General features: G+C 45.8%; 2 protein-coding genes across 4 annotated transcripts in view; one reads left to right on the forward strand and one right to left on the reverse strand.

Annotated features, from left to right (window-relative positions):
• The window catches only part of C4HXorf58 (chromosome 4 CXorf58 homolog), a 92,582-nt gene extending 75,514 nt beyond the window's left edge, over nucleotides 1-17,068 (reverse strand). The window contains exon 1 of one of the 3 annotated variants that reach the window (XM_030202246.1): nucleotides 16,950-17,068. Coding sequence is in view for 1 of the 3 variants with exons in the window: in XM_030202243.1 (XP_030058103.1) it covers nucleotides 10,572-10,732 (161 nt within the window). In the remaining 2 variants the exon portion in view is untranslated. Of the gene's footprint in view, nucleotides 1-10,571; nucleotides 10,820-16,587; nucleotides 16,777-16,949 lie in introns of those variants that run through there. The other 2 variants (XM_030202245.1, XM_030202243.1) reach the window with 2 other exon arrangements.
• A 142-nt stretch (nucleotides 17,069-17,210) lies between these two features.
• APOO (apolipoprotein O) overlaps nucleotides 17,211-27,376 on the forward strand; it is a 160,393-nt gene continuing 150,227 nt past the window's right edge. The window contains exon 1 of the mRNA XM_030202247.1: nucleotides 17,211-17,347. Within this exon, the coding sequence (XP_030058107.1) occupies nucleotides 17,318-17,347 (30 nt within the window). The 5' untranslated portion in view covers nucleotides 17,211-17,317. The remainder of the gene's footprint in view (nucleotides 17,348-27,376) is intronic.

Consider the following 27,376-nt stretch of genomic DNA (forward strand, 5'->3'; position numbering starts at 1 on the left):
AAGAGAATAGGTCCTAGGGAGAGCTCAAACTCAATGCTGGCCCACAGGTACAGTGGACGCACAGCCAAGCCATGAGGAAGGCAGATTTTCTGTTGTTCGGTAGCATGAGTGCTACGAGGGCACTGGGGGGCAAGGCAGCAGGCACTGGTGATAGCAGAGCACTACGACAGCAGCGGCACTAGAGAGCAGCCGTGGTGCGGAGATGAGCTGGTAAACAGCCTAACCGGCGCCTAGAACAGTGTTTTCCAAGTCCAGTCCTGGAGTACCCCCTTGCCAGTCAGGTTTTCAGGATAGCCACAATGAATATGCATTAAAGAGATTAGCATATAATGGAGACAGTGTATGAAAATCAAGCTCATGCAAATTTATTGTGGATATCCTGAAAACCTGACTGGCAAGGGGGTACTCCAGGATTGGACTTGGGAAACACTGGCCTAGAAGACCAATACCAATTGGAAGATCAGACAGATTGGGTGGGCATGAGCCCACTCGTGATTACACCCCTGGAGGACAGTATTCCCATTTCCCTACCATGGGGAGCCCTCAGCAAAATTTTGGCCCAGGGGGAGGGGGGAGGCCCTGAGGGGAGAGGCAGTTTGACAGGAGCAGTTCTATACCTGCTATATTTTAGTGCACCACTGTTTCTATTCTGCAGCTACTAACACCCTCTCCTATGTAAATGCATAATTTTGGAGATGTGTTTCTCAGGAACACCCACGCTGATCTGACTCATTTTCAGTTTCAAAGTGTCTTTTCCCTGGTTTTCATCCTACTCCAAATTTAGTCCTCTTCTGTTAAGTTTTAATTTTGATCCCAGACACTCTTGGTTTCTTATGTATAAGAGAGTTTTAACAAAGGTTTTAATTCTAAGTATAAGCAGCACATTGAAAGTCTCCTCTGCATAAACTGTAGGCCAGGACTAAGGGCAGAGCCCAGCCAGCAAAACAGACTCCTCCTGCCCAAGGCCAGGGGTTCTACAACCTGGGTCCCTATGCACAGAGGCCCCAAGCTTGCCTGAAGCAGAAGATATGGCCTGCTGGCAGCCCTTCGGACACCTTTCCAAATTTATGCCCTGGGACCCAGCTTATCATTGTTCCTACCACCAACTATGGCTCCAAAGGAAAGTGCATGAATGGACACACGGTAGTGGGACTCCATGAACAGGCATAGAGAAAGTCCAATGATCACTACAGCCTTAGCAGTTACTAATGCAGGCTTTAGGCTACAGGATCCAGCAGAGACAGAGAGGTACAGGGATCTTTACAGGTGTTGGCAAAGAGAAAGCTGCCAACAGGTTCAGTATTTTAACAGTCATTTTCAAAATGTAATTTTACTAAAAGCAAAGTGAATTGAATTGTAGAGCAATAAGGTTGTAGGGATAAAAATGTTAACAATAGTTGCATTCATCATAGTTGTAGTACTTTTGCTTTTTACATAAAAAGTATTCTATTAGGCAATAACTTTTTTACTTTCACTTTTTAAAAATGTGTTCTTCACTGTACTTTTACTTAAGTATTAAAATAGATGTTTATTTTTACTTAAATACTTGGACCTAGTATTTTGAACAACACTGGTGTAGGCATGCTCTGAAGCAGAGTTTGGGGGGGGGGGGGGGTACACATGCAAAGTTATGATTTACATGCATACTTTACAAACTAATGTTTATGCCTGCTCCTGTTTTTGGTGCAGTTTGGCATTCAGCCATGGCAATGATGCCATTGATTCCCAGATGCGGATTGTAAAGCTGCAGTTCTGAGCTTTTAATAGTGACTTTGACTTTGACAAATGCACATTGCAGACCCCCAACGCAGGTGCAGCTGCCGAAACACGGCCTATGTCTGGTCTTACATTTTTGCTTTCCTAGTTCTGGAAGCCCTTAGTGCTGCTTCTATTGTGTTGCTTTGTAGTACTGTGCGCTTTAGTTCCCTCTCTTTTTGTTGTTATGCTTGCTCCTGAGCTGGCATAAACATCTATGACTTCAGTCTAGCCAAGATTTCTGCTATTTCCCTCCCCAGTATTTTATAAAAACATATAGGGGTATGTTTACTAAGGTACGTTAGCGTTTTTAACACACCTATATATTTCTATGGGCACGTTAGCGTTTAACATGCATTAACCACGCCTATAGCGCATCTTAGTAAACATAGGCGATAGGCAGCTATGTAAATTTATAAAATGGACTAAAAACAGGTACCTACCTGGCCTTCACATATAGGTGGCCTGTTATATATACACAGACATATAGGAGGTAATTTTATAACCATAAAAATATATTTGTCTCTTTCTATATACAAATATGTAACTTTAAACTATTTTTATTGAACAAATGAATAAAACTACAGTAATTCAAACAGAAACATGTGTAGTTCAATACTTTTTAACAATTTTCATTCCTAAACCTAACTCCCCACCTCCCACCCAACCTTTCATATTCATCTTAAGATTTCATGATTTTTAAGTTCTAGCCAATGTCATTAGTCTGTTACATAGTAATGAGAAGACAATGAGAAAAAAAGTGGACAAAACACCGCACAGCACTCAACTGAGTAAATGTAGGATTCCAGTTTTGAAAACCCCCCCTACTGCCTCCCTACCTCATAACCCCTGTCCTTAAAACTACAACTAAGATGGTCTGTCATCTGGACTCTTATGACTTCAGGTCATCTATGGAAATAAGCGCATCCAAAATTCCTACACCCACCCCCCAAACGAGGCAGAGGACCCCAGACAGACTATGGCGAGACAATAACTAATTTATAACGCACTAAGGAATTGATTCAGTACTGCACTTCTAGCCTTGTGGGTGATATTTTGTAAAAAAAAAATATTCCAAATAGACAGAAAAGCCTTTTTGCTTCTTTGGGTTGCTTGAGCAGCCCGTGCCTCCCATAGCACTAACACATGTTACCGTTTCTCCAATACCAGAAAGAGGGAGACTCACCCTGTAACCAATGGTTGCGTATATATTTCTTCCCCAATGCACAAGCTTTACTAAGAAATACATGAGAGTTGTTATCAGGGATCCCATATGCTTCCCAAAGTATTTTGCTTTTATGTATTACATGACTGAGAAATTCAAATCTCTGCCTAAACAATTTTCTAAACTTTCTCTGTTAAGTCACTCTGGGGCCCTTTTACAGCTATACTAAGCGCTAATACAACAAAAAATAGACTAGCGTGGAATGCGCTATAGCAACATAGGTTGGTTTTGAATTTTTGTAAGCCACATTGTGCCTGCATGAGTGGGAAAATGTGGGATATAAATGCACAAGAAATAAATAATAAATAAATAAATGTGCACACACTAAATACGTTTTTGTGTTTATTTTTGAGGAGACGTGTCAGGGTGGAGAGTGTGCGTTTCTGTGCTAACCAGTTAGAGCATCTACATTACAACGCGCAGATTATGAAGGAGTGCTTACCGCCTTCAAAGTACGAAGCAGTAAAGTGCTCCTGCAGTAATTTTTTTTAAATGGCTGTGCACTATAATGGCATGAATATAACACGCGGTGTAAAGGACAGAAATATTAAAAAATACTATTCTGGAGTGAAAAGGGTAGACGTGAATCACTTATTTGGTCTTTCCAAAACTACAAGGATTAGGGGGCATTTACTAAGTAGTAAATTTATAAGTACATAAGTATTGCCATACTGGGACAGACCAAAGGTCCATCAAGCCCAGCATCCTAGTGGCCAATCCAGGTCACAAATACCTGGCAAGATCCCCAAAAAGTACAAAACATTTTATACTGCTTATCCCAGAAATAGTGGATTTTCCCCAAGTCCATTTAATAATGGTCTATGGATTTTTCCTTTAGGTAGCCTTTTTAAAACTCCACTAACTGCCTTTACCAAATTCTCTGGCAAAGAATTCCAGAGTTTAATTACACGTTGAGTGAAGAAATATTTTCTCCGATTCGTTTTAAATTTACTACTTTGTAGCTTCATCACATGCCCCCTAGTCCTAGTATTTTTGGAAAATGTAAACAGACGCTTCACATCTACCCATTCAACTCCACTCATTATTTCATAGACCTCTATCACATCTCCCCTCTTCATTTAGGGCCCTGTTTACTAAGTCGCATTGTAGGCATGCTAACTTTTTAGCGCACGCTAAAAATTAGCACGCGCTAACAATAGAGACACCCATTATATTCCTATGGATGTCTCTATCGTTAGCATACACAAATTTTTAGCGTGTGCTAAAATGTTTGCGTGCCTATAGCGCAGCTTAATAAACAGAGCCCTCAATGTGTAATTAAACTCAAATTCATTGACAGAAAATGTGGTGAAAGCAGTTAGCTTAGCAGGGTTTAAAAAAGGTTTGGCTACTCTCCTAAAAGAAAGGTCCATAAGCAGGGCCAGCTTAACTTATGGACCAGGTGAGGCTCTGGCCCATGGTGCCGGAGATAAAGGGCGCCAAATGCCTAAGCCTGTGATGTCATTGGCCCTAGGTCAAGCTAGCCCAGAGCTTACCTGGTGGCACTGCATGTGCAGGAGTACATAAGTATTGCCATACTGGGAAAAACCAAAGGTCCATCAAGCCCAGCATCCTGTTTCCAACAGTGGCCAATCCAGGTCACAAATATCCGGCAAGATCCCAAAAATGTACAAAACATTTTATACTGCTTATCTCAGAAATAGTGGATTTTCCCCAAGTTCATTTAATAACGGTCTATGGACTTTTCCTTTAGGAAGCCGTCCAAACCTTTTTTAAACTCCACTAAGCTAACCGCCTTTACCACATTTTTTTTTGTTACTTTTGTACCCCGCACTTTCCCACTCATGGCAGGCTCAATGCGGCTTACATGGGGCAATGGAGGGTTAAGTGACTTGCCCAGAGTCACAAGGAGCTGCCTGTGCCTGAAGTGGGAATTGACCTCAGTTCCCCAGGACCAAAGTCCACCACCCTAACCACTAGGCCACTCCTCCACTCATTCTCTGGCAACAAATTCCAAAGTTTAATTACACGTTGAGTGAAGAAAAATTTTCTCTGATTCGTTTTAAATTTACTACATTGTAGCATCATTGCATGCCTCCTAGACCTAGTATTTTTGGAAAGCGTGAATAGACGCTTCACATCTACCCGTTCAACTCCACTCATTATTTTACAGACCTCTATCATATCTCTCCTCAGTCACCTTTTCTCCAAGCTGAAGAGCCCTAGCCACTTTAGCCTTTCCTCATAGGGAAGTCATCCCATCCCCTTTATCATTTTCGTTGCCCTTCTCTGCACCTTTTCTAATTCCACTATATCTTTTGTGAGATGCGGCGACCAGAATTAAATTTGAGGTACGGTCACACCATGGAGCGATACAAAGGCATTATAACATCCTCAATTTTGTTTTCCATTCCTTTCCTAATAATATCTAACATTCTATTTGCTTTCTTAGCCGCAGCAGCACACTGAGCAGAAGGTTTCAACCTATCATCAATGACGACACCCAGATACCTTTCTTGGTCCGTAACTCCTAACGTGGAACCTTGCATGACGTAGCTATAATTCGGGTTCTTTTTTCCCCACATGCATCACCTTGCACTTGCTCACATTAAACGTCATCTGCCATTTAGCCGCCCAGTCTCGTAAGGTCCTTCTGTAATTTTTCACAATCTTCTCGCAAGTTACCGACTTTGAATAACTTTGTGTCATCAGCAAATTTAATTACCTCACTAGTTACTCCCATCTCTAGGTCATTTATAAATATGTTAAAAAGAATCGGTCCCAGCACAGAGCCCTGGGGAACCCCACTAACTACCCTTCTCCATTGAGAATACTGTCCATTTAACCCTACTCTCTGTTTTCTATCTTTTAACCAGTTTTTAATCCACAATAGAACACTACCTCCTATCCCATGACTCTCCAATTTCCTCTGGAGTCTTTCATGAGGTACTTTGTCAAACGCCTTCTGACAATCCAGATACACAATATCAACCGGCTCCTCTTTATCCACGTTTGTTCACCCCTTCAAATAAATGTAGTAGATTGATGAGGCAAGATTTCTCTTCACTAAATCCATGTTGACAATGTCTCATTAATCCATTCTTTTGAACATGCTCTGTAATTTTGTTCTTAATAATAGTCTCTACCATTTTGCCCAGCACAGACGTCAGACTCACCGGTCTATAATTTCCCGGATCTCCCCTCCCCCTCTCCTCGTCAGCTTCGAATACCATTTCCGGCACTGGTATCCCACCTAAATCTTCCTCGGTGAAGACCGAAGCAAAGAATTCATTTAATCTCTCCGCTACGGATTTGTCTTCCCTGATCGCCCCTTTTACTCCTCGGTCATCTAGCGGTCCAACTGATTCTTTTGCCGGTTTCCTGCTTTTAATGTACCTAAAAAAAATTTTACTATGTGTTTTTGCCTCCAACGCAATCTTTTTTTTCGAAGTCCCTCTTAGCTTTCCTTATCAGCGCTTTGCATTTGACTTGATATTCCTTGTGCCGTTTCTTATTATTTTCAGTCAGTTCCTTGATCCATTTTCTGAAGGATTTTCTTTTAACTCTAATAGCATCCTTCTCCTCACTATTTAACTACGCCGGCTGTCGTTTGGTCTTCCGTTCTCCTTTTTTAATATGCGGAATATATTTGGCCTGGGCTTCCAGGATGGTGTTTTTGAACAGCATCCACGCCTGATGTAAATTTTTGACCCTCACAGTCGCTCCTCTAAGTTTTCTTTTCACCATTCATTTTATCATAGTCTCCTTTTTTAAAGTTAAATGCTAACGTATTTGATTTCCTATGTATACTTACTTCAAAGCTAATATCAAATCCGATCATATTATGATCACTGTTATCAAGCGGTCCCAGCACCATTACCTCCCGCATCAGATCATTCGCTCCACTAAGGACTAGGTCTAGAATTTTTCCTTCTCTCGTCGGTTCCTGTACCAGCTGCTCCATAAAGCTGTCCTTGATTTCATCAAGGAATTTTACCTCCCTAGCGTGTCCCGATGTTACATTTACCCAGTCAATATTGGGGTAAATTGAAATCACCCATTATTATTGTGTTGCCCAGTTTGTTTGGATCCCTAATTTCCTTTAACATTTCTGCATCCATCTGTTCATCCTGGCCAGGCGGACGGTAGTACACTCCTATCATTATCCTTTTCCCCTTTACACATGGAATTTCAATCCACAGTGATTCCAAGAAGTGTTTTGTTTCCTGCAGCATTTTCAATCTATTTGATTCAAGGCTCTCATTAATATACAATGCTACCCCTCCACCAATTCAATCCACCCTATCACTATGATATAATTTGTACCCTGGTATGACAGTGACCCACTGGTTAGCCTCCTTCCACCAGGTCTCAGAGATGCCTATAAATCTAATTTTTCATTTAGTGCAATATATTCTAACTCTCCCATCTTATTTCTTAGGTTCCTGGCATTTGCATATACTACTACTACTACTACTATTTAACATTTCTAAAGCGCTACTAGGGTTACGCAGCGCTGTACAATTTAACATAGAATGACAGTCCCTGCTCAAAGAGCTTACAATCTAAAGGACAAATCTAAAGGCATTCGCATATAGACATTTCAAACTGTGTTTGTTATTCCTATTTACATCATGCTTAGTACTTGACAGTACTAATTTGCAATCTTTTGTCTGATTTTTATTTTTATTTAGGGACACCTGATCTACTACGGTCTCTTTTGTAACCTCACCATCAGGATACCCTATCTTCCCTGCTTTGGTGATATCTTTGAAAGATACCTTATCCCGAACCATGCACTTTTGAGCGACTGTCAGCCTTCCCCCCATTTCTACTTTAAAAGCTGCTCTATCTCCTTTTTAAATGCTGATGCCAGCAGCCTGGTCCCACTCTGGTTAAGGTGGAGCCCATCCTTTCGGAATAGGCTCCCCCTTCCCCAGAATGTTGCCCAGTTCCTAACAAATCTAAAACCCTCCTCCCTGCACCATCGTCTCATCCACGCATTGAGACTCCGGAGCTCTGTTTCTTGGGCCCTGCGCGTGGAACAGGTAGCATTTCAGAAAATGCTACCCTAGAGGATCTGGATTTGAGCTTTCTACCTAAGAGCCTAAATTTGGCTTCCAGAACCTCTCTCCCACATTTTCCTATGTCATTGGTACCCACATGTACCAAGACAGCCAACTCTTCCCCAGCACTATCTAAAATCCTATCTAGGTGACGCATGAGGTCCGCCACCTTCGCACCAGGCAGGCAAGTCACCAGGCGATCCTCCAGCCACCCAGCTATCTATATGCCTAATGATCGAATCACTAACTACAACAGCTGTCCTAACCTTTTCCTCCTGGGCAGCACTTGGAGACATATCCTCAGTGCGAGAGGATAGTACATCCCCTGGTGGGAGTACTTCCTACTTCACCAGGGTGATGCTCTCCTTCTAGGAGACCTCCCTCCTCCAAGGTAGCACAAGGGCTACCAGACTGGAGGTGGGACTTCTCTACAACATCCCTGTAGGTCTCCTCTATGTACCTCTCTGTCTCCCTCAGCTCCACCAAATCTGCTACTCTAGCCTCAAGAGAACGGACACGTTCCCTGAGAGCTAGGAGCTCTTTGCATCGGGCACACACATATGACATCTCACCAACTGCCTCTCCTTTGACATAACTTCCTATTTCCACAGGGGCGTGGCAGAGAAAGGACACATGGGGCCGACGTGGATAGCGTTAAGTGAAATGTTGTCAATATTCAGGATGGGGGGGGGGGGGGAGAATGGCCTGAGGGAGGGTGCACATCAATGGGAGGGAACCAAACCAAAAGTTGGCTCACGGCACCACAGTTCCTAGAGCCAGCCCTATCCATAAAACATGATTAAGATGGACTTGGGGAAAATTCACTGCTTATTTGTAGGACAAGCAGCATAAAATCTGTTATACTCTTTTGGGACCTTGCTAGCTAGTTGTGACCTGGATTGGCCACTATTGGAAACAGGATACTGGACTTGATAGGCCATAGGTCTGTCCAAGTATGGCAACGCTTATGTTAATGTTCTCTACAAAACAAATCACTAATACGATTCTTAGCGTCTTTAAGTAACTGAGCAGTAATATGACCACAAAAAGCTGGCCATCATCAAATGGACTGAAGTGACTTCAGCCTGCCTTTGGAATTGTCTCTAAAGCTAAGTTTAAGCATTTTTTTGCTACTTTGCTATTAAAGGATATTCAGTGAAAATTAAAAATAAGTTGGTAGTAGAAGATTTTTTGCCAATGACTGAAGGAATGAGGCGTAGCAGATTGTGCCCTATAAAATTCCAAGATTTTTTCCTTCCGTAAGCTCAGTTATTTATGTGTCAACATTTTTTATTAATGATTTCACCTGGTAACACACCCATTAGAGTACATACATAACAAGTTGTAAAACTGTCGTTCTTATGTATATTAATCTTAAGTTGCTATCATCAGTTTTTGTTTTTATATTTCAACGGTTTTTATTGATGATGTACCACGTCAAACAAAACCAATAAAGTCAAACATTTTGTAAACATTCAGTCATGTCATAATTGTACATATGCATCTAGTCTAACATCATCATCATTATTTTACATCCTTTCCTCCCCCTCCCCCCCCCCCAACCTCCCCTTTATTTTACTCCTTTACCTTTATCTACTTATTTCATGGTAATTATACTAGCAATATCTATTATAGGTCTTAACCGGTCCAAAATCCGGAGCAAATATCTGCTGGATGTCTCACTATCTAGGACGTATCCAATTTGTTAAGCACTGCACTTCTAGCCTTGTGGGAGATATTTTGTAAATATTTAGACCATATATTAACAAAGATCTTTCTTTTCAGTTTTTGTTTTTATAACAGTACCCTCTCTTATCCCCCCCCTCCCCCTTACTACTTTTACTTTTGCCATGCACACTGAAAGAAACAATAGTCAGCATGTTACATTAAACTCAAACCGTAATTTCCAATAGTAACACCTTACGTTATTCCGTGATTGAACCCCTTGTTACTATTATTCTCCCCTCCCCTCCTTTCTTTTTAAATACTCCATGCTCATTCGTAATCCTTTCTAGTCATAGCCATCCTCTTCATTTTCCTATATTTAATGTGTTGGTAAAGGTACACTGCCTTACTGGTGCTTCTTAAAGCTCTATGTACCATTATCCTCTCTGTCTATTGTATTCCCTGTCCAGACTCGCCCACCCCCAAAGATAACCTGAGACTCCCTCTCCCTCATGACTCTTCCTTCTCCTTCTTTATTGTGTAGAAAATTTATTTAACACTGCACTTCTCGCTTTATGGGAAACACTTTGCAAATATTTATTCCAAATAGAAACAAACCGCTTTCTTTTCTTTGGAGAATCCTGAGCTTCCCTGGCCTCCCATAACTAGGGTTACCATTCGTCCGGATTTCCCCGGACATGTCCTCTTTTTGAGGGCACCGTCGGGAGTCCGGGCGGATTTCAGCATTTCCTTGATTTGTCTGGGTTTCTTGGGTCATCACACAGTGTGATGACCCGAGAAACCTGGACAAATCAAGGAAATGCTGAAATCCCCCCCAGACTCCTGACGGTGCCCTCAAAAAGACACACACAATCCTCCGACAAATCCGACCAGCTTACCTTAACTCCTCTGATGCATGCGCGGCGGCGTGGCGTGGGGCCGACACAAGCAGGCTGGCTAGAGGCAGCGTCTGTGCTTGTTGTGCGTGCCAGCCAGCGCCTGCCTGCTGATCGGCATCAGCTGATGTGATGATGGAATACGCAGGTGCGTCTGTATACATAGACCCTGTCACCTGCCTCTGAACAGAAAGTAATTAAGGAAGGAGACAGGCCATAGGAGAGGTAGTGCTGTCTGTATACAGAGGCTCTGTGACTTGTCTCTGAACAGGAAGTGCCAGAATCAAGGAAGGAGGCAGGCCAGGGGAGAGGCAATGCTGTCTGTATACAATCACCTGAAGGGAGGAGACGGCTGCAGGGCAGACAGCACTGCACTTCATTAGAGACCTGGCAGGTTGTGATGTGCTCACTGCTTCATCTATGACCCCATCAAGCAGATAGAACAGTGCTGAACTGGGAGAAAAATATGCCCCATAGAGCCACCCTAACCCATCCTTTGACTTATTAAGTTACATTGGCTTCCTATTGAAGGTAGGGTGTTGTTTAAATGGGATTGTCTACTATTCAAGATTATATTTGGTCAAATTCCTCAATATATGATCTCTCTTGTATGCTTTTCGATATTAGGGCAATATGACAACACCTGAAGTTTATTTTCATTTTCTTTTCCTAGCCCTTGAGGGATTACTTCAAAGAAGCTGTTTACTTCTTTATTTGCATAGCAGGCAGCTAGTTTATGGATTCTTTTTCCACTTGTATTAAGCCACACATTTAGCTTTGCTAGTTTTAAATAAGGATTAAAAACTTGGCAGTTTCATAAATATGTGTCAAGGAAGTGAGATATAGTAGTTACAATTATGATGTCATCTTTGATTGTTTGTTAATTGTGAAATTGTGGTTTGGTAGTGTAACTCGCTGTCAACTCAGTTAATGGTATTGGTGGGCTATAAATCAACTAACTGTAACTGTAGCATAGCCTGTGTGTGCCAGCCAGCCACACACAGTTGCAATTTGAAGTTTAGGACTAGTGGTCAGTGAAAGTAAGGTGCCAGCAAAAACTTATGATGTTACCTAAGGGCCCTGTATTATGTAGGGACCAGGGCAGCTTTCTATTTTGCACCCTGCCCCCAGTGTTAAATCTCTGCTCTGGGTTTTGATACTCAGTTAAGCCAAGTTAAAAACCCTAGTCCTTGTCTTCAAGGCTGTCAAAAGCTTTGTAAAACTCTCTCAGCTTCTAGCTTCCCCCGCCCCGTGCTTTCATGCCCTGCCCTCTACCATAACTTGCCAAGTTGTTCTAGTGCCTAAGTACTTGTGCCTCATAAGTACCAGAGAGACAACCTTTCTGAGATCCGGTCAGCCTTTTGAAACTCCCTCCATTTAACATCAAATTAGCTTCTAGCCTGTTGGTCTTCAGAAAACTACTAAAAACATGGAATAAAAAATCAAAGGGACTTATATGTTTAGAAACAGCCAGGGCCGGTCCTAGGGTTTCTGGCGCCCTCCTGCAGCCTATTAGTCGGCGCCCCTACCCATCCAGGGGATGGATCACTATGAGGCTCATTTTCAAAGCATTTAGCCTTCCAAAGTTCCATAGTAACCTATGGAACTTTGGAAGGCTAAGTGCTTTGAAAATATGCCTCACTGGCTTCGCCCCTACAGTAGTCACACCCCTTTTACCAGCCATGACGTCATTGAAAAATTACACCAGTATAGAAGAAAAATAACGTGTTTTTTTTTTTGTTTTCATTATAAATAATTTCTGTAAGCTGTTATAGCTCCATTATAATCAAAATGACACAAACCAAATTAGCATACAGACCATGAATTATGAGAACAGACAGTCTTGCCAACTCTGAAAAACAATGTGTTAGCAAAATCTCACAATCTAACAAACAGATCCCTATTCACACTTGGCGTTGAAGTTACACATGCAGAACAGAGATAGCCCCTCTTCAAACTCTTCAAAAATTAACCTGAAATCCTAAGAACTTTTTCTCCTCTCTTCCTTTTCCCTCATCTCATCTCCTTCCTCACTCTTCCTTCCCCTCCATCCATGTCCAACATTTCTTCTCTCTCCCTGCCCTCTCGTCCAGCAGCCCTCCTTCCCCCCCTGCCCTCTACTCCATCCACCCGGGTCCAGCAGCCCTCCTCCCCCCTGCCCTCCCCTCCATTCATTCATGTCCAGCATTTCTTCTCTCTCCCTTCCCCTCCATCCATGTGCATCTCCTTCCTCTGTCTTCCCTCCCCTCCATCCATGTCCAGAATTTCTTCTCTCCCCCCTCCATCCATGTGCATCTCCTTCCTGTCTTCCCTTCCCTTCCCTCCCCTCCCCTCCATCCATGACCAAAAATTCTCTCCCTGCCCTCCCCTCCATCCACCCATGTCCAGCAACCCTCCTCTGCCCTCCCCTCCATCCACCTGCTCCCCCCAGTCCCAGCAGCACCCAATTCCTGAACCCCAATGCCAACACCCTGTTCTTGCTCCCCCCAGTCCCAGCAGCACCTGATTCCTGAACTCCAAATATCAGAAGATTCCTCTCCCCCCCTCACCTTGTGAGTGTTGTTATCCAGACTCGCCTTGTAAGTCTGCTACGGGGAGTTCTATCAGGATGGTAAGCCAGAGTATCTGGCCTCTCTTACTATTCCCTACACTCCAGTTTGCTGTCTTCGCTCATTGAATGATCACCAACTTATTCTCCCACCCCCATCTCAGGCCAGAAGGGAAAAAACTCAGGATACAGTTTTTTTTCTTCCTTTTTTTCTTTGTGGAATTCCCTTCCATGTTCTCTTAGAGCAGAGACCAGTAATGACTCCCAATCCCTCAGGTTCCTGAGTGCGAGCGCCCCGACCCTCGCCAACAATGGAAGAACCGCGTTCAAGCTCGCAGCGCCCATAGCGCGACCACCGCAACCCTCAAGCACCCGATCCGACACATCTTCGGCTGCCGCATTCTATAGGGCCGCGGACACGTCAATCTCTGAACTCTGTGCCCCATAGGAGCGCACGCACATCAATCCCCACCTCCAACGATCGGGTCCACCCCCGCCCGCTCGCTAATGTTTACCCATTAATACCTTTGTTTAAATACCGGAGCAGGAAACCGAAGGCAGGGCTGCTGTCAGGGTCCGGGAGCTGAGGTAACCGGTGAGGGTAAGCATGGCGCAGCAGCGCCCTCCTGCCATGCTTACCTCGCTTACTGTGTTGGACCTGCCCTGGAAACAGCTGCTAAACATGTAAGTCCCCTAACCATGAATTTTCAGTAGTATTATCTGTATAGTGCTGTTGAAAATTCTCTCTAATGCTTTGCCACTATCTGTGTAGTAACATAGCATAGCAAATGACGGCAGATAAAGACCTGTACGGTCCATCCAGTCTGCCCAACAAGATAAACTCATTTACCTGGTATGTGATACTTTATACGTAGGGTTACCATATGTCCGGATTTACCCGGACATGTCCTCTTTTTGAGGACATGTCCAGGCATCTGGGCAGGTTTTGCCAGTCCGCCCGTCTGTCCGGATTTCTGGACAAACGGGCAGGCAGCGGGCCTATCCTAGCCTCCCCTTCCCTTACTTACTATCTACTGCCCTGGTGGTCTAGTGACCTCTTCGGGGCAAGAAAGAGCCCCCTCTTTCCTGCCTGGAGCGCTGCCCTTGCCCTGCATCCTGTTGCTGTGACGGTCTCGGGATTCAAAATGGCCACCGAGAGTTGAAGCGGCCTCGCGAGACTTCAACTCTCGGCGGCCATTTTGAATGCCGAGACCGTCACAGCAACAGGATGCTGGACAAGGACAGAGCTCCGGGCAGGAATGAGGGGGCTCTTTCCTGCCCCGAAGAGGTCACTAGACCACCAGGGCAGTAGATAGTAAGTAAAAGGAGGGGAGGTGACCCAGGGGAGGGTGACGGGGGGGGGGGGCAGGGGAGGGGAATATGTGACAGGGAGCGGGGTGAGGATGCAAAAGGGGTGTGGCAGGGGGCAGGGTGTGGGCGTGGCAGGGGTGAGGCATGTGTCCTCTTTTTGAGAGGACAAAATATGGTAACCCTACCCATAACATCAGCTCATGAAATTTATTCCTCCAATACCAAAAGGAGGGTGGTTCCTCCTGCATCCAGTGCCTGAGTATACATTTCTTCCCCACAGCATGTGTAAGCTCAGTTATTTAAAGACACTAAGATTCCGATGCTCAAAGTTACGGCACTTAAGCCAGCAGAGCAAACCCCATAGTGCAAGAACAGTGCAGAATCCTTGTCCTGCAATGCTCAAAGCAAATGGCATTCAAATTTAATGCGTGTTTATAAACTGAAAGCATGGGGGAGGAATGTGCCTGGCACATGCACACAAACGTTTTGCGGTAAGGACAGCATTATTCTTCTGTGCAGCCACAGATGCGTGCTTTCACTTTTGATTTTGTTCAGATTCACACACATTTGTTTCTATCTGTGCTTAGAGGCTGTAGGCCAGGGGCTTCCTTCGGCTTAGGACACAAAACCAGCATTTTAATGTGAGTAATAGTTTTCAGTGTTCAGGCCAGCATTTGCTTCTGTGCTGTCTTCTGAAAATTGGTAGGGAATACCGAATGACCTCACTAACATGATTTAAATACAAGCTGTAGCTAAGTTGTAGACACCCAAGCTAGTGCCCTCTGAACATTCTGCTTCCATTAACATACTACTACTACTACTTAACATTTCTAGAGCGCTACTAGGGTTACACAGCGCTGTACAATTTAACAAAGAGAGACAGTCCCTGCTCAAAGAGCTTACAATCTAATTAACATACACACTGTTCTGGCACTATTTGCCTCTAACACCAGCAATATGTTTTGAATATCAGGCTCTAAGAATCGATGAGTGATTTTAAGTAGAGGAAGCCCCTACAGAATTGTCTCATAATGTTTTCTTGTTATATTACTATCATGTTCTAACATTATCATGTAACCTAAAAACCTTCTATAATACCAAATGTCTATTCTCTTCTTATTTCCACTATTCATGATGTATTGTAAGCCACATTGAGCCTGCAAAGAGGTGGGAAAATGTGGGATACAAATGCAATAAATAAATATGTTTTGAACTTTAGTACATGCTCATTAATGGAAAAAATGTTATTGCCACAGTAAAAATGGCCACAGCATGCAGAAAAGGCCCATGTAAGGGCATACTAAGCAGTGGCGTAGCCAAGGATGGGCCCGGGTGGGCCCAGGCCCACCCACTTTGGGCTCAGGCCCACCCAGTAGCAGCACACCTGTGATGTGGCTGGCAGGGATCCCTAAGCACCACCAGCTGAAAACTCTCAACAACTGTACCTCCTGCATACCTTGTAAATAGCAGATCTTCACCTACAGCGAGCAGCAACTGATGCATACTGTTCGCACTGGCCCCACAGTCTTCCCTCTGATTTATTTCCGCCTATGCGGAAACAAGAAGTTGCATCAGAAGGAAGGCTGTGGGGCCAACATGAGCAGTGTGTATTAGTTGATGCATGCTGCCAGTGAAAATCGGCTATTTAAAAGGTATGTGGGGGAGGGGGTTGTTAGAGAGTCCATATGGCATGCAGGCGAGAAAGGGAGAGATCAAATCACTTGTGGGACAGGGTAGAATTTTTCTGCCCACCCATCTTGGGCCCATGCCCACCCAAAATTGGGTGTCTGGCTACGCCCCTGATACTAAGGCCTATTTTTATGGCAGCTTAGTGAAAGGACCTCACTCATACTCCACCCCCATATAGATATATATATTTTTTTCAGAGGCCTACAGTGTTTATGAATAATACAATGATAAACCACATATTCATAGACCATGACAGTCTTGGAGTCTGGTACTCTGTGGTGTAAACAAAAGTAATGCAAAACCGATTCTACAGCTGGAGCTTGAGGTTTAAAACCCCCAGACAACCGGGTTGTAATCTCCTAGTAATATCTACATTGTCTCCTGAAAACTGCTTTAAAAGTCTTGGCCTCTATACATTTCAAACCTTAAATGACCAGGATAAGCAGCAGCACATCATAATTCTGCACTGACCTGACGAAGCGAGCAGAACTCTGGAAAGACAGCGAGAGAAATCATGAAATATGCCAGCTCCAATCACACGGTCAACTACAGCTTGCTTTCTGACCTTTTATTCCTACTCTATAAATTACAAGATGACGCTTCGGATCTACTTTTGCGCCATATTTCGGTTCTCACATAAGATCACCCTACCCGCTTCCCCATCCCCAGGACTGCAGCGAGCATAATTTTCCAGTTGCGTAGCAACCAGCGACCAATCGGGCTATACATGCTGTCTGCTACGTCAGCAAGGGATGTGTCGACTCTTCCATCTACGCCAGGCGTGACGTTCGAGACGAGACTGAAAAGAACAAATCAGAGGACGGGAGACGTACGTTTCTTCCGGGCGTACGACGTCTGCTCGTAGAGAACTGATGGGCTGGGCGTTTTCTCTGGGCCCAGTAGTTTACCCGCCTTCACATGGGTTTTTCTTTGCTGGGGAAGGAGGGAGGAAGTCAGTCATAGTATAGCAGACTACAGCGTTGGCTGCACAGCAAACAAGGGGTGGCGCTTTCAATATGAGTCGATCACTGCTCACTTTTGAGGGAAATAGGGTGGGGCTGAAACAAAAGGGAGGTTTGGAACGCAAACTCTAGGCGGGAACGTAGAAAGTAACTTCTCTGAAGGGTAAGGTTGTTGGCGTTAGCGAGGTGGTGATGAAGATTGTCCTAGCCGTGCTGCTGTAGATTCAGGAAGTCGCTGCATGTTCTTGCACCGGGCTGTCATGCTGAAGGTGAGAGAGAGAGAGGGAAGGGGGTGGCAAAAACTTTTGTCCGTGCAGTTCCCAATTAGGGACGTTGGTCTGTTGTGACTTTTGGACATGCTGCTAGTTATTGATGGTTCTGTCCCGTTATGACCTTGTTAATTTTAGCTCTGAGCCGGTTTTTGTTTTGGCTTTCTTGACCTAGAGTATAAGTTTCACAAAGCCAGCGTGCGTTTTTGTAGTGTTCTGGATACATTGGTAGCATTATAGATATAAATAATAATAACAGTTTAAAAAGAGCAGAGTGGGGAAAGGTAGTAGTGATGACTCGGCTGTTCTCCTTTTTCCCCTCAATTCCATATTTATTAAAAAAAAAAAAAGGCAGAAGGATCAAGTCCTTACCTTTTAAAAACAGAAAGTGTTTGAGCTGCTCGGCCCCGACTGCAAATAGTTTTTATTTGTAGTGTAATTCCATTTATAGTTTTTTTTTAAATAGTAAAGGCCACGTAAAACTACTGCTAAAGTCATCCGGATTTCATCTGTTTCACGTAAGATCATAAACTGTTCCACGATGTACTTTTAGATTCTACGTCTTGTTTTCCTATTTGCTAAGAATAGAATAGATACTTTTTTTCTCCCCTCTCATGAAACGTTAGCGAGCTCTTGTTGAGCAGGGCAGTAGATTGGATCCGAGGCTCAGAACCAGGGAAACCTCTGGACATTCCTTGTGACCTTGTGCCTCAAACACAATTTAGTAGCCTTACTAATAAACATTAATATGAGTTAGGCACTTAATAGGCTCCATTGAAGATAATGAAACTTGCAACAGATAATTTGTTTGCTCTCATTAATGTATATTACAGGTTAGTAAATGAGGCTATTAGATGGGTTTTGCTTCTCCCAGAGGCATACTGTACCTTAATGTAACTTGTCTCATACTCCTAATGACAAGTTTTTTATTTTTGTTACACTTGTACCCCGCGCTTTCCCACTCATGGCAGGCTCAATGCGGTAGGCAATGGAGGGTTAAGTGACTTGCCCAGAGTCACAAGGAGCTGCCTGTGCCTGGAATTGAACTCAGTTCCTCAGTTCCCCAGGACCAAAGTCCACCACCCTAACCACTAGGCCACTCCTCCACATGTTTAGTTGTGAGCTAAATCCAAATTAAAACTACATTAAAAGCAGTTATCAGAATTTAAGATGTGTAGAATCAGACCATGGTCCGTAGAACCCAACGTTTTCTTTAACAGCGGCCTGACCCAGTTAATGAATACCTGGCAGATCCCAAACTATAGATCTATTTTCTTATAGCAAATTTCAAGATATAAATGATGGCTTTTTGATGTTTACCTGGCAAATTATTTTTCTTTTTTATCTAGACCAGTCCAGAATGAGTGGGTATGTGCATCGATCACTTGTTCTGGACTGGTCTGATAGGACTAAAGAAAACATAGGAGCCAACTCTTCAAAATTATTGGGGGTGCTAAGCCTAATGGAAAGAACCCCTCCCTGAACACATACAAGGAATTTGCTCAATATTAGGGGTGCTCAAGCACCCACAGAGTCGGCTCCTATGAAAGAAAAGAAAATGATCTGGCAAGACATTTCTCTTTTGGGGTTTTCTACTAGGAACTTATCCAAATTTCTTTTGAACTCTTATATTAGTTACTTAGAGCACATCCTGTGGTTACAAATATTGTGAAAAAAATACTTTGGGTAGATTCATGCCGTATCCTCTTGTTTCTGTTTGAAGTGTTAAACAACTGTCCCCATGTAACTGTTTACCTCACTCATCGTCTTATAAATAATCCTTAACTGTAGTTTTTCTTTTCCAAGCTGAAATAGCCTATTTAGCTTTAAGGGAGTTATTCCACTCCCTTTTATTGGCCTTCTCTGAACCTTTTCTAGTTACTCTACGTTTTTTTGTTTTTATTTAAATAATATAGCAAGCATTTCACTTGATAAAAAGTAAAACACATTTTTGAAATAACAATAAGGAAATGCTCTTATTACAGTGTCCAGAAGGAAATGAATAGTGCTCATCAGCCCACAAAAGGGGTGATGGATCCAAGAAAAGAAACTAAATCCCTGAAGCAAGGGATAAAGGAAATTAAATCATCCAGTTCCAAACTAAGAGTCGTCAAAAGATTCAATATAATACAAGCTTCTACACTTCAAACTACAGATGGTTCAAATCTTCTTGCATCAATAAACAATTTCAAATAAAATATATTTCTTTGCAGAAAAGGTTACAAAAAATTTACATGGAAAACAATAAAAAAATTGGCACATAGCAAGAGAACTTCTCTCATATGTATACACTAGTAAAAAAGCCCCGTTTCTGATGCAAATGAAACAGGTGCTAGCAAGGTTTTCTTCTGTGTGCATGTGGGAGTGTGTGTGTCCCTGCCTTCTGCCCTGTCTCCCTTCCCCTGTGCTCTCTGTCCCCTCCCCACTCGGAGTCGAGTCCTTCAGTGTTAAGTTTCCTGCTGTGTTTGTGTTACAGAGATAGTGAGGGCTTCTCCCTCTCTCCCCTCCCCTGTCTGAGTCCTTCACTGTTACAGAGAGAGCGATTTGATTTCGTGCTTTGCTGTGTTTTCCTTCACTGTTTGTGTTACAGAGAGAGCGAGGGCGGGGCAGACACTCATTGGGAAACCGGATATCTCTCCCCCTTCACACTTCCGGCTGGAGGCTTCATTTAGAACGTTGGTGGTGCCTTTTATATATAGAGATCTTTTCCTGTGCGAGCTTTGTTAAATCAGGAAATATCTAAATCTTCTGATTTCCCCCCCACCCCTTCAAAAAAAAAAAAGTTGTGAAAATAGTTTCATTATATGATCACTATTTTATGGAAAAAGAAAGGTTAAAAGAAGAGTTGCATGGGTCACAGTTTCTGTATCAGATTTTTTCAAAAATACTGTAAAATCAAGACTCTGCTGAGATATCTTCTACTTCTAGAACCTGGGCAGTTCCATGATCAATATTTAAATCCAGAGGATTAACTTTAGATAAAAGATGATACAGTTTGGTAGTAGGAGATATAGAGGTGTATTTTGAATGCACTTAGACTTTTAAAGTTCCATAGTAACCTATGGAACTTTGAAAATGAACCCCATTGCCTCTTTGGTTTTACAACACTTCAAAATAATTCTTCAAAAGTTGACTAGCTGTAAAAATAGGGTATTTAGGAAAATTAAGCAAGTGTAAATTCAGAAACCTCATGGAGTTTTCTAGGTTCTAAATCCTTCTGTTCGTAATAACGTTTCCATATCATCAAGCTGATCAATCCATAGACTGGTGGGTTGTGTCCATCTACCAGCAGGTGGAGATAGAGAGCAAACTTTTGCCTCCCTATATGTGGTCATGTGCTGCCGGAAACTCCTCAGTATGTTCTCTATCTCAGCAGGTGGTGGTCACACACAGCAGCAGCTCTGGCTAGGCCTCCAAGCCTAATTTTTAGGTTTTGTTGAGTGCCTGGGGTTGAGGGCTCTTTTGAGCAAGTGCAAACCTGGTGGTGCCAGGTCCCTCCTTTTCTCCCCCCTCCCGCTGGCTCCGTTAAAAAAAAAAAAAAAAATTTTAAACGTCCTTAAAGGCGTTTATTTCGACGTTTATTTAAGCGTCTATTGCAGCTACTCACTGGGACACCAGGTCGTTACAACTCGGAGCGGACAGCAGGTAATTTTTACCTTTTTATAGCGGGCAGGGGGTTCCCCGATTCTTCTCCTCGTGGCATATGGTGTCGGAGGGCGCAAAGGGTCGCTCCCCGGGTCGCTTGAGCGCTTCTAGAGGGGATGCGGGGGTCTTAAAGCCTGATTCGCCCTTGTTGGGTGACAGTTTCGTGACCGATGAATGTCCCGGTCCTTCCTCCGGCGTGGCGGTTTTTCCCGCCATAAACGCCCATCCCCCTCTCCTCGCCTCCGCCATCTTGGCCGGCCACGCGGCTCGGACGGGTTCTTCTTGGGCCGCCCTTGAGGTTGGAGACATTAATGCCATGAACGCCCTTAATTTGGGCGACGGCACAGAAGCGGCTAAAGTTAAGAGCCGTTCTTCCCGCGCGGCTCCTTCGCGGAGTTTCGCGCCGGACGCCATTTTGGATGCGCAGCATGTCTCTCCCCCGCTATTGCGAGCGCCGGTTGAGGGTGCGTCTAGGGCTGTTGCCCAGGCTGCGGAAGTGCACAGTCTGGGGGGTTTCTCCCCCGAGTTTGTTTTGCTGCTGCATCAGGCCTTCCTCATGCACAACGCTGCCCCTGCTCCCTCGTCTGGTAAAGAGGTTGAGGTTCCCAGAGGTAAACGCCCTCGGGTTGATTCCCAGGCCTTGGAGGAATTTGTCTCCTCCGATGTAGATGAGGGCAGCGTGTCTGAGGTCTCCCAACGGTCCTTTGCGGATTCCTTGGAGGAGACGGATCCCCGCTCGGATGGAGCGGATGACCCCTCTGCAGCGCGGCTTTTTAGCCCAGAGGATTTGCCCAACCTGTTGTTACAGGCCATGGACACTTTGAAGATTTCCTCTCCGGAGGACGTCTCTCCCTCAGCCCCTGTTGGCTCTGCCATTATGCTGGGGACGAAGCGCCCGCCTAGAACCTTCCACGTGCATGATGCCATGCACACCTTAATTTCGGCTCAATGGGGTGTCCCAGAAGCGAGCCTTAAAGTGGCTAGGGCTATATCCCGCCTCTATCCTTTGGCTGTGAGTGAACGTGAGGCCTATCTGTGGCCTACCGTGGATTCTTTAATCACTGCGGTGACTAAGAAAACGGCGTTGCCGGTGGAAGGTGGCACGGCCCTAAAGGACGCCCAAGACAGAAGATTGGAGGCGGCCTTAAGGTCGTCCTTTGAGGCGGCTGCTTTAAGTTTGCAGGCCTCAGTGTGCGGCTCCTATGTGGCCAGGGCGTGCCTGACTATGGTGCAGCGGGCTTCCCCCTCGGATCATTCCTTGAGGGCTGATTGGCCGGCCCTGGAATCGGGCTTAGCCTATTTGGCAGACTTGCTGTATGATGTCTTGAGGGCCTCAGCGAAAGGCATGGCTCAGACAATCTCTGCGCGGCGGTGGCTTTGGCTGAAACATTGGTCTGCTGACCACGCCTCTAAATCCCGCCTGGCTAGGTTGCCTTTTAAAGGCAAGCTGCTCTTTGGGGTCGAGCTGGACAAAATCGTGACCGATCTCGGCACGTCTAAGGGCAAGAAATTACCAGAGGTCAGGGCTCGGGCTAGTACTCGTCCCGGTACCTCCAGAGGACGGTTGCAGGAAGCCCGTCGGTACCGCCGGGGCAAGTCTGGTTCCTCTGCCCCCTCTTCCTTCAAGAGGAATTTCTCCCCCAAGCAGCATTCCTTTCGCAGAGACCGCCGTCCCGGAGGTGCTCCCTCCGGTCCTCCCCCAGGGTCTCGTACCCAATGACGGGGTCTTGGTCCACGCCCCAGTGCAAATTGGAGGACGGCTGTCCTCGTTTCTGGGCGAGTGGACCACAATATCTTCAGATGCGTGGGTGCTGGAAGTCATCAGAGACGGCTACAAACTAGAGTTCTGCCGACCCTTAAAAGACGGGTTTGTACTCTCTCCCTGCAAGTCTCCGGTCAAAGCTGTGGCAGTGCAGCAGACCTTGGACAATCTGATCTGCCTGGGCGCGGTCGTTCCGGTGCCAGAAAGTCAGCTTGGCAAGGGACGTTACTCCATTTACTTTGTGGTACCAAAGAAAGGAGGTTCTGTCCGGCCTATCCTCGACCTCAAAGGGGTCAATCGGGCCTTGAAAGTGCGGCACTTTCGCATGGAGACTCTCCGCTCTGTTATAGCGGCAGTGAAGGCAGGAGAGTTCCTGGCATCCTTGGACATCAAGGAAGCGTACCTGCATATTCCCATCTGGCCTCCTCATCAACGCTTTCTGCGTTTTGCAGTCCTGGGACGACACTTCCAGTTCAGAGCCCTCCCTTTCGGGTTGGCTGCTGCTCCGCGGACCTTTTCCAAAGTAATGGTGGTCATCGCGGCCTTCCTACGAAAGGAAGGGGTACAAGTCCATCCTTATCTGGACGACTGTTTGATCCGAGCCCCCTCTTATGCAGAGTGCGGCAAAGCTGTGGACCGGGTAGTTGCTCTTTTGAGCTCCCTGGGATGGATCATCAACTGGGAGAAGAGCCAGCTGCGCCCGACTCAGTCCCTGGAGTACCTGGGAGTTCGATTCGACACCCAAGTGGGCAGAGTGTTCCTGCCAGACAATCGGATTGTCAAACTTCAGGCTCAGGTGGACCAGTTCCTAGTAGCCTCTCCCCTTCGGGCTTGGGACTATGTGCAGCTGTTGGGCTCTATGACGGCCACGATGGAAGTTGTGCCCTGGGCCAGGGCTCATATGAGACCACTTCAACACCCTTTGCTGCAGCGCTGGACTCCGATGTCGGAGGATTATGCTGTGCGCCTTCCCTTGGACCCAGCAGTGCGCAAGGCGCTGAGCTGGTGGATGCAGACAGACAAGTTGTCTGCGGGAATGCCTCTGGTGACCCCAGAGTGGATTGTCGTCACGACGGACGCCTCGTTGTCGGGCTGGGGAGCCCACTGCTTGGGAAGGACAGCGCAGGGGCTCTGGTCTCCTGCAGAGGCAAAGTGGTCTATCAACCTCCTGGAACTCAGAGCCATTCGGTTGGCGCTTTTGGAGTTCATCCCGGTACTGGTGTTGAAGCCTGTACGGGTCCTGTCGGACAATGCCACGGCTGTGGCCTATGTCAACCGCCGGGGAGGTACCAAGAGCGCCCCTCTAGCCAAGGAGGCTATGAATCTTTGCCAGTGGGCGGAAGCGAACCTGTTGCAGCTTTCAGCGGCCCACATTGCCGGAGTCATGAATGTCAAGGCGGACTTTCTCAGTCGCCATACCTTGGAGCCCGGAGAGTGGCAGCTATCTGCTCAGGCGTTCTTGGACATCACGAAGCGCTGGGGCCAGCCGAGCCTAGATCTGATGGCGTCATCGGCCAATTGCCAAGTGCCGCGCTTTTTCAGCAGAGGATGGGACCCTCGATCCCTGGGAGTAGATGCTCTTCTCCAACAGTGGCCGACACAAGAGCTTCTCTATGTGTTCCCACCCTGGCCCATGTTGGGCAGGGTGCTAGATCGGGTGGCAAAGCATCCCGGCAGGGTAATCCTGGTGGGTCCGGATTGGCCCAGACGTCCCTGGTATGCGGACTTGATCAGGCTCTCAGTCGACGATCCTCTGCGGCTGCCAGTGGAGCAGGGCCTGTTACATCAGGGTCCCGTGGTGATGGAGGATCCCTCCCCCTTTGGTCTTACGGCCTGGCTATTGAGCGGCAGCGTCTGAGGAAGAAGGGCTTCTCAGACAAGGTCATCGCCACTATGCTGAGAGCGAGGAAGCGCTCTACTTCTACTGCTTACGCCAGGGTTTGGCGTATCTTTGCAGCGTGGTGTGAAGCAGGCTCACTTTCTCCCTTCACTGCTCCAATTTCTTCAGTGTTGGTGTTCCTGCAAGAAGGTCTGGAGAAAGGCCTGTCGCTCAGTTCCCTTAAAGTCCAGGTAGCGGCTCTGGCTTGCTTCAGAGGCCGCCTGAAGGGTGCTTCCCTGGCTTCGCAGCCAGATGTGGTGCGCTTTCTCAAGGGAGTTAATCACCTGCGCCCTCCTCTGCACTCAGTGGTGCCTGCGTGGAATCTCAACCTGGTACTAAGAGCATTGCAGAAGCCGCCTTTTGAACCCTTGTCGAGGGCATCTCTGAAAGACCTGACGTTGAAAGCAGTCTTTTTGGTGGCTATCACTTCAGCCAGAAGAGTTTCCGAGCTCCAGGCACTCTCATGTCGAGAGCCTTTTCTGCAGTTCACTGAGGCAGGAGTGACTATTCGCACAGTGCCTTCCTTCCTGCCCAAGATTGTTTCTCGCTTCCATGTGAATCAGCAGCTCTGTCTCCCTTCCTTTCGTAGGGAGGACTACCCAGAGGAGTACTCTGCTCTTAAATATCTGGATGTGAGACGAGTCATCATCAGATACTTGGAAGTGACCAATGATTTCCGGAAATCGGATCATCTGTTTGTCCTGTTTGCAGGTCCTCGTAAGGGTCTGCAGGCTGCTAAGCCTACAGTGGCAAGATGGGTCAAGGAAGCCATTGCAGCGGCTTATGTGGCCGCGGGGAAGGTGCCGCCTATCCAGCTGAAGGCTCACTCCACGAGAGCTCAGGCGGCCTCGATGGCAGAGGCCGGATCCGTCTCCTTGGAAGAGTTATGCAAGGCGGCAACTTGGGCTTCGGCTCATACATTCTCCAAGCATTACCGTTTGACTGTGGCTGCACGGGCGGAGGCCCGGTTTGGAGCTTCAGTGTTGAGGTCAGGGATTTCAATGTCCCGCCCTGGGTGAGTACTGCTTCGGTACATCCCACCAGTCTATGGATTGATCAGCTTGATGATATGGAAGGTAAAATTATGTATAATCATACCTGATAATTTTCTTTCCATTAATCATAGCTGATCAATCCATAGCCCCTCCCAGATATCTGTACTGTTTTTATTCTGGTTGCATTTCAGGTTCAAGTTTAGTCTTCAGTTACTTCAGAAAGACTTCGTGTTCAAGTTTTTTCACTTGGATTCTTCAAGAGTTAAGACGAGTTTGTGTTACAGTGAGCTGCTGCATTCCTCTCCCCTCCGTTTTACGGGGCTGGATTGAGACTTAAAATTCTGCCGGCACTCCCTCCCGCTTCGTGCGGCTGTAGGGCAGCTTTGTACCCCTCCCGCTTCGGCGGTGTTAGGGTCAGTCAGCTCCTCCCGCGGTTGCGGTTGCAGGATAAGCCAGATCCCCCCGCATCGGCGGGTGTGGTGTCCCTCCCCCGCTCCGCGGGGATGAGCTGGACGGATTCCCCTCCCCCACTTGTGTGGGGATGAGCTGGGTTAATTCCCCTCCCCCGTTTCGGCGGTGGTGAGCTGGGCAGAGTGTCCCTTCGTGGGTGTAATTCTCTAAGTGCTGAGTCCTGCGGATGGAGCTTTGATATCGACATACTGAGGAGTTTCCGGCAGCACATGACCACATATAGGGAGGCAAAAGTTTGCTCTCTATCTCCACCTGCTGGTAGATGGACACAACCCACCAGTCTATGGATTGATCAGCTATGATTAATGGAAAGAAAATTATCAGGTATGATTATACATAATTTTACCTTTATCTTTAATCAGGGCAGACTGCAGTTTCTGTGATTCTGACTACTCCATTGCAATCTTTTGAACCCAAGCATGCAATATCTCCATTGTATTATCATTTTTCATTGCAGATGTAGTGAAAGTCACCATAGCCTTAGTAAGTGAAATGATTGCAATATGCAAGGAGATCAGAACCTCCCAAACAGTCAAGAGAGTCTTTAACTGTTCAAACAAAGCGCCCTTCTCCAAATCTGATGGTAATCCTGAAATCAGCATCGCAGTCAATCTGTTAGCTGATCGCTATTTCCATCTCCTCGCTGCTTCAATGTCCTGGGGACTTCATTAGCCTGAAAGTTCTCCTTCCCAACCTCTGTACTGACCTGCAGCAAGATCCTCCTTTACTTTTGCTAATACATGCTGGGGAAGGAGGGCACATGGGGGTGGATAGGAGAGGGTGAGTCACCCCTGCCTTCTAGTCCTGTGTAGCATTCTGTGTGTATTCTGCAGAATTCCTCCAGGAATAGTGTAGAAAACTAACTCTTGAGTCATACTGTGTTTCCTTAATTTTAACCATGATATTACACTGCCTGCTATCTCAAGATTTCTTAATTTCTTGAGGAGTCTGTCATGATGGACTTTCTCAAATGCCTTCTGAAAATCTGAAATGTAGAGACTCCTGGTGGGTCTGCCACATATAGGAGGTGACCTTTAATACCACTTGGAATTCTCCCATTATTGGGAGGGCTCCTCACCAGTGAGGTAATGGTAGGAAGAGTTCTTACAAATGGAGAGAAATTTGAATGGTATAAATATTACAGTCCATGTGCAGTTTTCTGTCTTTGACTGGCTAAGCCATCACACCACTAGCAAAGAAATACTTTAAGAATCCAGAGGCAGAAAGAGGCCTCGGGACAAGAGAGGAACAGGGAGTTGCTGATCTAGAAGAGACAT

The sequence above is a fragment of the Microcaecilia unicolor genome, chromosome 4 (assembly GCF_901765095.1).
Source record: "Microcaecilia unicolor chromosome 4, aMicUni1.1, whole genome shotgun sequence".
NCBI lineage: Eukaryota > Metazoa > Chordata > Amphibia > Gymnophiona > Siphonopidae > Microcaecilia > Microcaecilia unicolor.